Source organism: Leuresthes tenuis, unplaced genomic scaffold (assembly GCF_036924035.1).
Source record: "Leuresthes tenuis unplaced genomic scaffold, fLeuTen1.0.hap1 SCAF_16, whole genome shotgun sequence".
NCBI classification, from domain to species: domain Eukaryota; kingdom Metazoa; phylum Chordata; class Actinopteri; order Atheriniformes; family Atherinopsidae; genus Leuresthes; species Leuresthes tenuis.
In genome coordinates, this window is record NW_027325370.1 from 9960109 (window position 1) to 9972910 (window position 12802).

At 42.5% G+C, this 12802-nt stretch overlaps 1 protein-coding gene across 6 annotated transcripts in view; it reads left to right on the forward strand.

Annotated features, from left to right (window-relative positions):
• casz1 (castor zinc finger 1) overlaps positions 1–12802 on the forward strand; it is a 70969-nt gene that overhangs the window by 19427 nt on the left and 38740 nt on the right. For 2 of the 6 annotated variants that reach the window (XM_072366218.1, XM_072366219.1), the window contains exon 1: positions 7075–7206. The exons of 1 other annotated variant lie outside the window; for it this stretch is intronic. In XM_072366218.1, the coding sequence (XP_072222319.1) occupies positions 7128–7206 (79 nt within the window). In that variant the 5' untranslated portion in view covers positions 7075–7127. Of the gene's footprint in view, positions 1–7074; positions 7207–10291; positions 10692–12802 lie in introns of those variants that run through there. 3 more of the 6 variants (XM_072366222.1, XM_072366223.1, XM_072366221.1) reach the window with 2 other exon arrangements.

Here is a 12802-nt window from a genome sequence, read left to right on the forward strand (position 1 = left end):
CAGAGGGCAAAAGAGCTAACCTTTAAGAGCTCTCTTATTGGAGCCACAGATGGCAGAAGGTGGGCTAAGAGGCTTAGATTTCTTCAAAGAGCTCACCTTAATTAATTGTTTAAAAAAGGGCATTTTCACTGCTTATGCAAATGTTACTGATGAATATAAAATATAAATAAAAGCATTATTTATTTTCTAGAAACAGTTTTTAAAACTGATTTTTATATTTTTTCACTTATACGTCCTTCTTTGGTTGTCTTTTCAAGCATCTATATAAGAGGATGCCTCAGTTTAAAGTATAAACTGAAGCTAACCTTTGTCAGTAAGGAAAATGGGAGTGTATTTTAGTCTGCATTTCACAAATTTTGCTGAATAGCAGTTTTTAGTGTTGTCAATACCAATTTGAACCATTTTTCTCTAATTTTCAAAGTATTAAACATATCTGATTAACCCGAGGATCACTTACACAAATGTTTGCGCGAACCAGCACGACAAAATTCACTGCTTTTCTTATAAATGTGTCACTATAGATAGCTTTATCTTGGATAATTTCCTTCTTCTCATACAGGGAGCTCTGTTCTCAAGCCTTTGATTGGAGAACAGTGGCTAAATGTGTCCTCTTCTGACCCAGTCTCTTCTGTTTAATTTAGAAAGGAGCAGATTCTAACACAAGTGGGGAAACCCAAATTGATTGTGCGATTACAGAGAAAATGTTTGTACTTTTCGATTATGTGTTATCATTTAAAAGCTTTGGGGGATAATCATCACTAAGATTTGCTCACGTTTCCAGCAGGACTGCAGAGATGTACGTAGCTAATGGGATTGGGCTTTTTTTTCTAGTCCTCTCCTGTGGCGTTATGGAGCTGGCAGCTGAACTTGAACAGAGGCGCATGGTGCTGAGTCGTGCACAGGACTATTTCAAGACTGAAATGCGATTGTTTTAATACTTTAATCCACCTGTCCTTGGCATTCAGGATGTTGCAGAAGTCGCCTAATTATTTCAGTGCCCTCTATCCTTCCAGGCTGACATACAGCAGAGAGAGCAGCCCTATTGTTGTTAAAAATAATTCATTCTTTAAATTGTTCTTAATCGAAAATATGTAGTTCCTTGTCAAAATTTTTTTACTTAAAACAGCTTCTGAATCTAAACTTTAAAGATGTACGGCATAATTGAAATTTTAAAAATGCATGTGTGCAAAGAGGATTTGAAATACCTCAAATCACTTAAAAGAGCAAGTAATTTAACAACCAGAATTCTCTGAATTGTTCCATGTTCCAGCAGTGATTGTTCGCAAACACAAATATTTTCCTTTAATTAAAAGTCCTCATCTTGCAGTATCCTCCTCGAAGCCTGCTGCCAGCTCTTACTGACCCCCCCTCCCCTCCACACACGCACACACACGCATACACACACAGCCCAAATCCTGATAATGCTTTATTTAAATCCACTGCTTTTTGCAGTCACATGTACTCAGCTAAATTTGAAAAAAAAAAATTTTCTCTGTCCTCATCTACCTCTTGACTGGTGGCTGTCATACCCAGGTTTTCAATTGACAAGCGGAGACACCAGCAGTGATGGCTGCCCTGCTCACTGATAGCCCCCTGAGGGACAGTTACCAACACCCCCCCCCCCCCCCCCCCCCCCCCCTGCCGTAGCTTAGTCTGGTCCAGCTTAGCGAAACCTGTGGTGACACAAAAAAGTGGGGAGGCTTGATAAGGATTGGTGGCCCATGTCTGTGTGTGTATGCTGGTTTGGGACAGCGGCCGTGTCGCTGTGTGTTTGTGTATGTATATGTGGTTTTGCGGGGGGTGGTGGTTTGATAGTAATGCATGTTGATGGTTGCAGAGATACTTCATTTCAGAAACAGGGGCCTCATTAACTGTAGTCTTCATCAGACCAGCGAGCAGTGGGCACATTAGGGGTCCACAGGAAGTTAGAGTACAGCAGGAGAGTGCATTAGGGAGGCCTGGAGAGACACACACTCTCACTTCCCCTCAGTTTCACTTCCACCTCCAGAGCTTTTCTATATCTTAATGTACCTTTCAAAGGAATTTGGATAGAGGTCAATAATTATACTCTTTAAATTATTCAGTCGAGGTCCTCCATAATTGTGCTTTTTAGAGCTCGGACATTAACAACATAGTTTACTGCATCACTTTTGGGCCACAGTCTGACCGGATAAAGCACTGTCAAGCAAAATAAAGAGTGTTTCTCTGCACTGATCACCAGCTCTTGATCTGATATAGAACTGATCTTCATTTTTTAAATTCTAGTGGGTGTCAATACCAAATTCACAAAATTAGCCCCTTCTCTCAAATCTCAATTTTTCTCAATTCTTTTTGCAAATTGGTCAAGTTCAGACCTCTCTTAAATGTAGCATCAGGGCTGAGTTGACATGTTGATGTCAGAGTCCATGCCGGTCACTGTGTGGGAATGTTTAGTTTGGGACACAGGCTTGTTAGTTTTGTTATGTTGAGGAGAGGAAAGCCCAAAATGCAAGGGTAGCAGAAAAAAAAATCACCAAACTTTCTCTACAAAGCCAGCTCTGACAGCGTTTGACTGCACATGATAACACTGTCCGTCCACACAACAAGTCCTCTTTCAGCTACAGATTATTAACACATCACTGAAAGCACCAGAGAAGGGTTTGTTGTTGTTACTGGGTCTGATATTTATATTTATCTAGTTGGGAGAGGCATTGACAAATGTGGCACACACCTGCAGCTTGGTACTATGTGCTACTGCAGTTTGGTGTCAGAGAAAAAGCCTGTGCAGTTGAGTTTTGTTGGTGCGAGAGGAGGACTGCAATTACTGTCTGGCAATTCATCTAGTCAGTGCATAAAATAGTGTTTATCCAGTCGCCCGTGTTACTGTCGTGGTTGAGGGAGGGGAGGGTCATGTTTTGCACAACTGAGACAGCTAGGGCAATCAGGAGAAGAATCGTGACTCCAAAACATTCAGCCTTTTCTTTCTCTTTCTCTCCCTTCCTTTCTCAGGTTAAGAGCTGGTGCCTTAGAAAATGAGATCTCCCTTTCTCTCTGCTCTGACACACCCACACACAAATAAACATAAAAAGCTAATTTGTTAGCGCCCTCATTTCAGAGGCCTGAGCAACAGAATATTGTAGGGGGGAAAAGTGATGCTTTGTCAAATGTTGACATGTGTTGCAAACATGAGGCCTTCAGCAGCAGCATCTCATGGAGCAGCTCAGGCACATTGTCTGCAGATGAAGAGGATGCTTTGAAATAAGATTAGCCCCCCCCCCCCCCCCCCCCCCCCGATCCATCCAGACTCATGTGCCAATGTGTATGTGTTAGTGCTTTCTCATATAATGAGTATGGTTATCATCTTCAATGTAACCGTAAAGCAGAAGTTGTGTGTGCACACATGCAAGGCCTCTTTGTCCGGCAAATGGTTTGGCTTGGTTTTGTGGCCCTGAAAGTACACATCTGTGAAACTGAGGCTACCTCCCCTTGGCGTTGGGTCAGGGTGACACTAGGCAGGGCAAGACAAGAACCCCCCCCCCCAAAAAAAGAATAAAAATTGGAAAACAACAAGCAAGGTCTGCCTAATACAAGAACACTTGCAATATGCTGATGTTTTCTTTTGCACACTGTGTTTGCTAAATTGCCTTTGACTGCGTGCATCAGTAATGAAACTTTATGTCCTTGTGGAGAGGGCAGCAAGTCCGTTCCAGTTAGGACCGGGACGATTTCTCCTGTCTAGCTTTTGTAAGATTTTTTTCCCCCTAATACACCTCCTTATGAATAAATGAAGCCCATGAAGTCATTTTTTCCATATTTGTGTAAATTGCTTTAAAAGCATTTTATCATGTCATAAAAAAGTGCAATTGATCTGCTGGGCTTAGCCCATTGGACAGCTGTGTGTTTTGTTAATGGCCACTTTGCTCCAAGCAGCTTATTAAAAAATTTATATAGAAATGCTAAAATTGCATAAATTATTTAGATACAGTAAGCATTTTTTGGTTTTAGTCAGGCCAGGAGGGGCTGTTATCAGTATGGAAATCTACCATAGTATATTATCTGCTGAAATATAGTAATATATCTACCCAGACACATATGTGTCCTCCTCACGGCACCCCCCACACATGCAGAGGCGCAGGAAAAAAAAAAAAGTATATATTTTTTGATGACTTCGTTTCAGCAACCACGGAATGTCACCCATATCCTGGTTGATTGTACTTTCGAGTTTTATGATGTTTTTCCATTGATTTGTTTCCCCGGCGCAGCTGCCGACCTCTATTGAGGGACGAACGTAATCAGCGCTGACGCAAATTAGATGGTTATTCGTTTCGAAAATTGACAGAAAAACAATAAAAAAGATGAAATGCTCCCAAATCAATAGATATAATGAAATTCAAATAATCCGAGAGATGAGGTCTCCATGGCAACTGATAATGTGGAAAAGAAAACAATTTAATAAAGGACAGACACGCTTTGAAAACAGATTGGGGAGGGAGGTGGGGTGGCTGTAAAGAGGAGAGCAGAGGAGAGAGGAGGTGGGGAGATGGAGGGATAGAGAGAGGGAGGCTGGGAGGGAGGGAAGGAGGGGGTAGTGGTGCAGGGGTGTTTGTGGCTGTAGTGGTTGCTCTATGGCTTGTTTCCTCCGGCGTGTGAAGGATCTGTGTCTGTCCCAAGGACACTGGAATAATTAGAAAAGCTTTCAGGCCAGAAAGTGCAGATTCAGGTTTTAATACACAAAATTATTTCAGGGGCAGTGAATCGGAAAACCATTTGTTGGTGACCTTCCTGAGAGGCCTCCCCCTCCCGGTACAGGGCAAGATGGAGGCTATGTGGCAGCACTGCCTGAGTTATGGCATATTTGTGTTTTTATAGAGGCAGGGGGAATGGAGTTGGGGAAGTTGGGAGGGGGACGTGGGGGTAAATGTGTGTGTATGCTCGTGTGTGTGTGTATGTGTGTGTGTATGGGTGGTGGTGGGGGTCATCGGGAGACCTTCATGTTCTGAGTGTGTGGGGGTCTGTCAGGAGTTTGGGCAGAGGAAAAGAAAGCACAGACAAAAAGGGAGAAAGTCAAGCAGAGCGAGAAAGAGGGAAGTTGCAGATCCTGCTGTATTTACAGATCAGTTGTCAAAAGGAGCCATTTAAGGGGAATGCGCCCGTTGTTGCACTGTGACAGGCGAGGTGCCTGTTTAAAAAGCAAAAGACAACTATGAACCAGAGCGGGAGAAAGTCAAACACAGGCTTTTTCTCTTGAAGACAGACAGAGCATGGGGTGGCGAGGGAACGAGTGGGTGTTAAGTGACTTCATTTGTAGTCTATTTAAGGTATGTTTTACTTGTCCTTGTGCTGCTGCTTCTCCAACATTTAATACAGGCACTGTGTTCTAGTTAACACAACAAGGGAATAAGGATTGAGTGCGTCATTCTTATTTCCTGTAAACATAAATTACTTTTTTCTAAAAACCTGTATTTGATTTCAGTATTGCTGTCAAGGGAGTTTTGCCACTGATGTCAAATGTGATAAGAGTCAATCAAAAGCAAAACTCTTTTTTCCACGTTGGCTTATCATAATTTTAAGTGAGTACACTTTCTGGTAGCTTTATTCAACATCCGTGTCCTGCTCGTTTTAACATCCTATTTAGTTCATTAGTCGCTGCCAAGATTTTTAAGGGCAGTCTGACTAGGCGTTGCAGTTTTGTCTGTCATGTAATATTTTTTTTGTCATTAGAGGGCTTTGTTTGATTCAAATAGAGGTGATCCACCCTCTGTTCAAATTATACAAACAGCAGGTCCGGGATATTATGTCATAAGTGCAGATACCCTTATCCTGTTTGAGACTGCAATAAATGGAAAAACAGGTCCACATACATACTTGGCCTGATAATTACTGTTATGATGCTTTAATAGCATATGATCCTGATCAGTACAGTCCTTTCCTACATTATAAAACACCATAAAAGTTGGTTAATATTTGATTTAAAAACTGCGGGATCAACTTTCATGATGTGTTGATCTTAGTGTGTTTACTTGCTGGGATCCTCACAATCTTCAGTCGACATCTAAACATTTATTTTATCCATATACCAACATTTTCACATTTAATTGAGTTGTTAACATGGTGATGCACAATTAAACTCATAAAGCTATATCCTTCATGCTTTAAAGGGAATCTGATCTTATTCAAAAGCAAGCAGAGATCTAACATTCTTCAACAGGACAGCTAATATTTTCCAGTATTGATGCTGCAATGTGAAAAGTGCCCCACAACTAGAAGAGAAACTAGAAATTCCCCACTGTACACTGGCTGAGAGCCTTCAAATCTAACATGCCAGTGTCAATGAACACTGTTTTCTTTTTTTAAATTAAAAAAAAAAAAGAACCCTGTAGAACAGAGACCTGAAATACGAGAGCCGATAGGCATCTGCTGTGTTTGTGTATGAGTGTGTGTGTTTATCCGTGCGTGCACATGCACTTTACCACACGCACTCACACATAGGGCACAAAGCACATGTTATCACTGTCAACAGCGGCAGTAGCAAACGGCAGCAGTTGTTCTGTGTGTCTGTGCAGCGTACTAGTGAAAGAGTGTGCGCTTGTGCGTGCCCGCAAACACTCTCTGTCTCTTTGGCTGCTGGCTCTGAGGGACTCACTGTAAGTCAATCTGTGTGCTCATATACCCATGAGTGTGTGAATGTATGTGTGTGTGTGTGAGTGAGCCACTACTGTACTACACTTCAGGAGCCGGGGCAGAGCAGAGCCGCACAGGGCTGAGCGGGGCTGGAAAGGGCTGAGGGCCAGCCCCCGCTACACACCACCCACTTCACACCTGTCTCTCTCTCTGTATTCTGTGCTGGGCTCTCATTGTAGCAGTGACAGGAGGGCGCCCGTTAAGTGGCCTCTGTGTGTATGTGTGTTTTGTTCCCCCATGTGGCTGTGGGGTGGAGAAGGGCGATGAAGGACCCCTACTGGTAAAGTGGGTAAACTCGCACAGCCTCGACATCTGTGAGAAAGGGAGAGGGGGAGGGTAAGGAGGGAGGAGAGATAGACAGCAAGAGAAGAGGACAGAGTGGGAGAGAGGAAAGAAGTGAGAAGGAGAAAGGGAGGGAGAGGGGGAGAGAGGGAGCAGAGTCTTGGCAGAGAGCAGTTGTGGAGAAAATGCCTTGCTTTGTGGAGAGAATTCTTCCAGGGCAGGAGGGAGAGGTGAGACAGAGCGCAGAGGGCGGTTTGCTGCCAGGTAAGACCCCCCCCTACACACACACACACACAAATGAACACACACACCTTCCTCTTCCTCCCCTCTCATACAAACACACACTCACAAGTTGAGTGTTACGTCGTGGACGGCTTTGCTACTATTTGCAGTTGGCATGAGTAAGGCACGCATGTGTAGTGATGTGGTGGGTGGTGTCAAAGTGAGTGCACGTCTGAGTCAGGAAACAGCAGGTGGAATGTTTGCTTTCTGGAAAACATTTAGTATTTTTTAGGTACATTTGCACCTATGGTGCATTGAATGTCAGTAATGTGTTCACATGACTTTTTAAATGTCAGTTGCTTCTCCGAAAGTTTTCTCTTTGACTGGTGCTGGGCCTTGTTGCACTCTTCCACTTGTTACATTTCACAGTTACATTCATGACAGAGAGTGAAGGGAAGTAACATTTATTCTATGAAAGAAATATATAAATATTAGAATATTGTACCTTACAATTTTAAGTTATTATTACTTTAAATTTTAAACTACTATATGCAGTTTATAGTCAGTACACGTCAGAGGAAAAGACTTTTTCCATTTATGTACATATATGTGATATTAGCATTTTTTAATTACTTTACTGATTAATATTTCAAGCCCAACCTTGACTATGAACATGTATCTAATATATTCAAATAGAGGACTATTGTTTTCTTTATGCAGGTAAATGATCTGATCTAAATTATGAACACATTCTTATTTGACTTTAGATGAGGAAAAAACATCTGCCTCTGAAGGCTAAAAATAGGAATTATTTAAAAGCACCTTAATCCCCCTGCTCTGATGTCAAGTGCAGATGCGCTCAGATCGGTCATGAAGTAATTTGCGGTGTTGCTCGTGATTGATCTAGCTGTTTAGATACAGATGTGATGGAGAGGTTCGTCATTGGAGGGATTTTCCACTCTGCTGATGTAAACAGTGTCTGTTGAAGAAAGGCTAAAGAGTCCTTTTTTCCCTCATGGAGACACGTTTCTGAGAGGAATAATCCTCCTTGTGTACAATTAGATTTTCTCCTTTTGGTTAAATAAATACTGTGTCTGTGAACATAAACACAGATTTACATGCGGCCCTGTGGGTGTCTGCCTCTCAAACAGATGAGCGCTTCAGCCTGGGCCCGAGATTTCTTGTCGAGGCAGAAGTTGGCTGACTTCAACTCCTCGCTTGCTGTTTATTTGTTTTTAGAACAAATGGAACCAGTGGAGTGAGAGGTGAAGTCAGAATTGAATTTGGCTTGAGTTACCGTGGCGATCTGGCAACTGCTCCCATGTCCCATAGGACTGCTTTGGTTGCAGTGTGCTGGGCGCGTGTTTATTATCTAACTGATGTGTACTGTACGCTACTGGTCTACACGCATAGAGTGTGTGTTTCTGTCTTTGAGTTGTGGGTGGTGGTAGCAGCATTCACGAGAGAGACATTTTACTAAGCAGACATTTCCCCCTCTGTTTTCACTCTGACCTGGTAGGAGATTGATGACTGAATTGTGGAGTACATGTTAACAGTAACCGGTGATTTATGAAGATACTTAGGGTAAGTGAGGCCGCACAGGCTTGAGGGGAAGAAAAAGATATAGCCTTTTAAGTTAATGCAAAAATATTGCCTTTTTAAGTAATAATTGTTATTACTACTGCAGGGGTTTGGACAAAGGTCTGAGTTAAACTTGGATGTGCACAATGTGCAATGTTAAGCTTTTCCTTTTCCGTTGGCCAAGAGCCCTGCTTTGTTTCTGGCTTTTTAACTTTGACTCCATTTAACAGGGAAAGTTTTTTCCAAGAACAAACTAAAGAAATGACATGCATTTAGATCGATAGCTTGATACATAGATGGATATTGAGAGATTTGTTTGGGTAGCTAAATTCAAATATCTGAATTGAAAAACAACACTCTTTCCTGGGTAAACCACAATGGAAAACTTTTCTTGGATGAACCCTTGCACTGCAACAAGTGCACTGTGTGTTTTGGCAGCTCCTCTTAGCCAAAGATCCCTCAGAAAATCTGCATGCAATTTTAGAAGAATCAGATTCTTTCCCTTTCCTTGGCTTGTGAACTCACTTGATATTATGCACACAGACAGAATCCTCCACTTTACTCAAATATGAGATTCAGTCTACTTGGATGTGATCTATAGCATTTTTAAGAAATAAAGCAATTTTAGGTAATATTGAACCAGTGCTTCCCCTGGAAGAGGGATGGCTCTCATTTTTTTTCAAGGCACCTCTTAGACTGAGTGAAATGTTTCCCCTGTTCGCTCAGGGACGACTTTATTTCTTACCAGGGATTTAACACTCACTCAGTCCCCTCATAAATACAGCGTCCCTCAGCCCTTCGCTAGCCATAACTCATGCACTAACTCTCTAGCTAACTAAACTCATATAGCAGAGCCAACACTTGTTTGTCTTTTACCTCAGCCTTTCTCCCTCACCCTTCCTCTCTGCCTCCTTTCCTCCTCTGTGCTGATTTATACGTGACAGAATCTTCTCTGACTACCATCTCACCAGGCTCCTGCGCTGATCTCCTTGGCCCACTCGTGGAGTGGGTTTTATAAGAAATGTGCATTTGAATATGAGCCAGCCTAATCTGCTTGAGGCTATTTAGAGTGAGCCTAATGCTCCAAGAATGAGCGAGAACAACTCAGGAGAAAATGCGGACATCCCTCTTAGCGTGTCACAACACAGCTCAGGTCTCCAAAGAGAGCAAGTCTTTGATTTGCTGATGAAAATCTCTCTGTGAGGAAAAGAACATAAAATTTCTTCTTTCAGGACACCTGTTGAAGCCACAGTCTGCTAAGAAGAGTGTTTGTGTGAGGTTTGTTCAGTTTCTCTCTATATGTGGAATTTTTACTTTTTACCGTCTTTTTCAAATGCGCAATGAATAACCGAGATGCAACAGCTGTTAGACTTTCAAGCCATGTAACTTTCAGCAGATGAAAGTGCTCAGGTGGGATATTACAGTGTGGTTGAAGCCTTTTAGTGATCTGGTGCCGATTGGCATTTTGGGAGGAGACGGCCTTTCTGGCTTGGTTCCCGTATTAGTTGTTAACAGCCTGCTTGTACCTTCTGTTCTCTCTGTTCAGTCCCACTGGCCCAACACTGACAACTCCTCAAGCATCTGAAGACCCTCTGAAGTCAAAATCGTCCATTTTGATGTCTCGTGGCAGCGCCCTGCGTTTTGTTGTCTTTGCATCTGAAAACACAGGCCCTGCTTGGAGGAATTACCCTCACCACTCGTTGGTGTCAGATGGGGGAGGAGGGTATCATCACGATTTCCCCCCCAATCTCCCTGTTCTCCTTGCTATCCTTCCTTTCTTTTTGATCTCGCCATCAAATCTTCCCCAGTTTTTATGAGTGACGTTTACCCGAGAGCAGCTTGGGAAATTGTTGGCTGAAGAAGACGTTTGAGAAAATGCGCTTGAGCAAGCCATCACCTTTGATGAAGCCATAGTTCCAGTGGGAGAGGAAGAAGAAAGCGAAAGAGTAAGAGCATTGTTGATAATGAAAAATGCCATGAAAGAGGGAACATCTCTCTGATCCTAACTTGTTACACCAACAATGTATAGTAGAACAGATACAGCAGTGATACATCAAGCATTTCTCTGTTGCTGTATCACAATGAGTGTTTGACCCAGATGACTGATTGGAATCTTAGGCACCACATCGTGCTGTTATCACACATCAGTTTGGCATCAAATATATTAATAACAGAGGGAGTCACACCGCTGCTGCCATAAGCACTGGCATACCTTCAGCTGTATCACCAGTGGGCAAAAAGCTGGTTAGGCAATTGAGAGAACTACATAAAGAGAGATAAAAGATGGGGAAGTGGAGGGTAGTTGGAGGCATAGAGAGAAAGAAATGTTAGCTTTAGTAATTACTACCTCCACAGAGAAGCAGTGGAGAGGACAGTGAGGCAAGCAAGCGCATGAAGGAGGCCCCGTGCGCAGATAATGACGGGGTATCATTGTAGCCCTGACAGTGTTAATCTCAGTGCTCCACAGTGTGTGTCTGTGTGTGTCTCTGGGTGTGTGTATGCAGCAAATGAAAATACTGCTTGGATGTATGGAAGTTGTGGTACAGTATCGTCGACTCTTGTTCTACCAGGGAAACCATCCACCTGACAGTTTTATCTAACCGTGTCGACAGTCGCCGCCTCGCACAGCTTCTTAGAGCCAGTTCTGAAACTCCACAGCCTTTCGTTAATCCACCCAAACTTGTTTTTATTCACAGAAAAGAGGAAATAGGAGAAGAGTATTCAAACTTTCTTTGTGCTCGTCGTTTCTTTTCCTTTTCCTTCTTCCCATCTGAAGTTCTGAGGCAGTCATTTAAGCCTCATTGCTCGCAGACACACAACACAGGAGAAAGTGATATGAATATGTATCAATGCAGCATATGGCAGCAGTAGCACTGGGACTAGGTGTGTCCAGAAGGTAGAGTGCTGCCGATGCATTATTCCCCATTCAAATTACCAGAGTAAGAATGCAGGAGGGAGCAGGGAGGTGTTCACCATGGCTTTAGATGGGGCAGAAGAGGAACCAGGTTTGTGCAAACCTGCAGGAACTGAAGAGCTGTGATAAGCACAGTAGTTTTCCATCTGAGTTTCCTTGATTTTGCAGATTTTTTTTCGTCAGGTTCAAACTTGGCACACTCACTGACATGAGTGTGATTAAAAGCGATATTTCTGACACATTAGGATGCGCACAGGAAGTAACCTCCTCTAAAGCGTTCATTATTAGATGCATGACAGACCTGAATATTTATAAAATAGGTTTTAATAATTAATAGCAGCAATCTGCTCCCGTAATTCATCAGATTTGCACTTCAACAGAGTATCCGTTTTCACTTTAAAATAATAATAAGAGGAATATTAATGTTGCAGAAATGTAAAACGGGCAGCTGGTTACAGCGCAAATAGGCAAGCGTTCTATGTTCACTTCTGTGATTTTCCTTTAACCTGCCACTTTTCAAATGAAATTACATTTTAAGCCATCAACACTGCATCATTTTAAAAGTTTCAGTTGTTTTGCGAGACTGTTTATTGAGAGGCTTCTCACAAATGTGGCAAGTCACGAAGATAAAGATGCAGGAAACAAAGTGGGTTTGGTGTAGAATGCAAAAGTAGTTACTGTGGTTTTATCAAAAGCAAATTTATTTGTTTGAGTCAACTTAGCAGCGCTTCCTTTTGTATACTGAGACCCAAAATAGACAGCATTCTTTTTTTCCTGTAAAGCAGCTTTGCTTGTTTCATCATTTCAGTCATTTTTTCACCACCCTTCCCCCCCTTTATTGTGCATGTTGTTTTATCACACCTTCAAATTTAGTCATAGCACATCTTTGCTTCTGCTAAACTCCCAGAAATATGAATGTTCCTGTTTTAGGTCAAAACTGCCACATTTACTTCTGCCCTTAGTTCACGTCAAACTTTTATTCTAGTGCTGTCACTGACACAGCTGTGTTTATTACCCTCGATGTGGATCAGCTTTTCATGAGTGTGTGGAAATGTCAGTGTGTGTCTCAGAGAAATAGACGTGACCTGCAACCACTAGACAGAGACGAGCAGAAGGAGAGCTTAGAGCACAATGCCCTGCTGT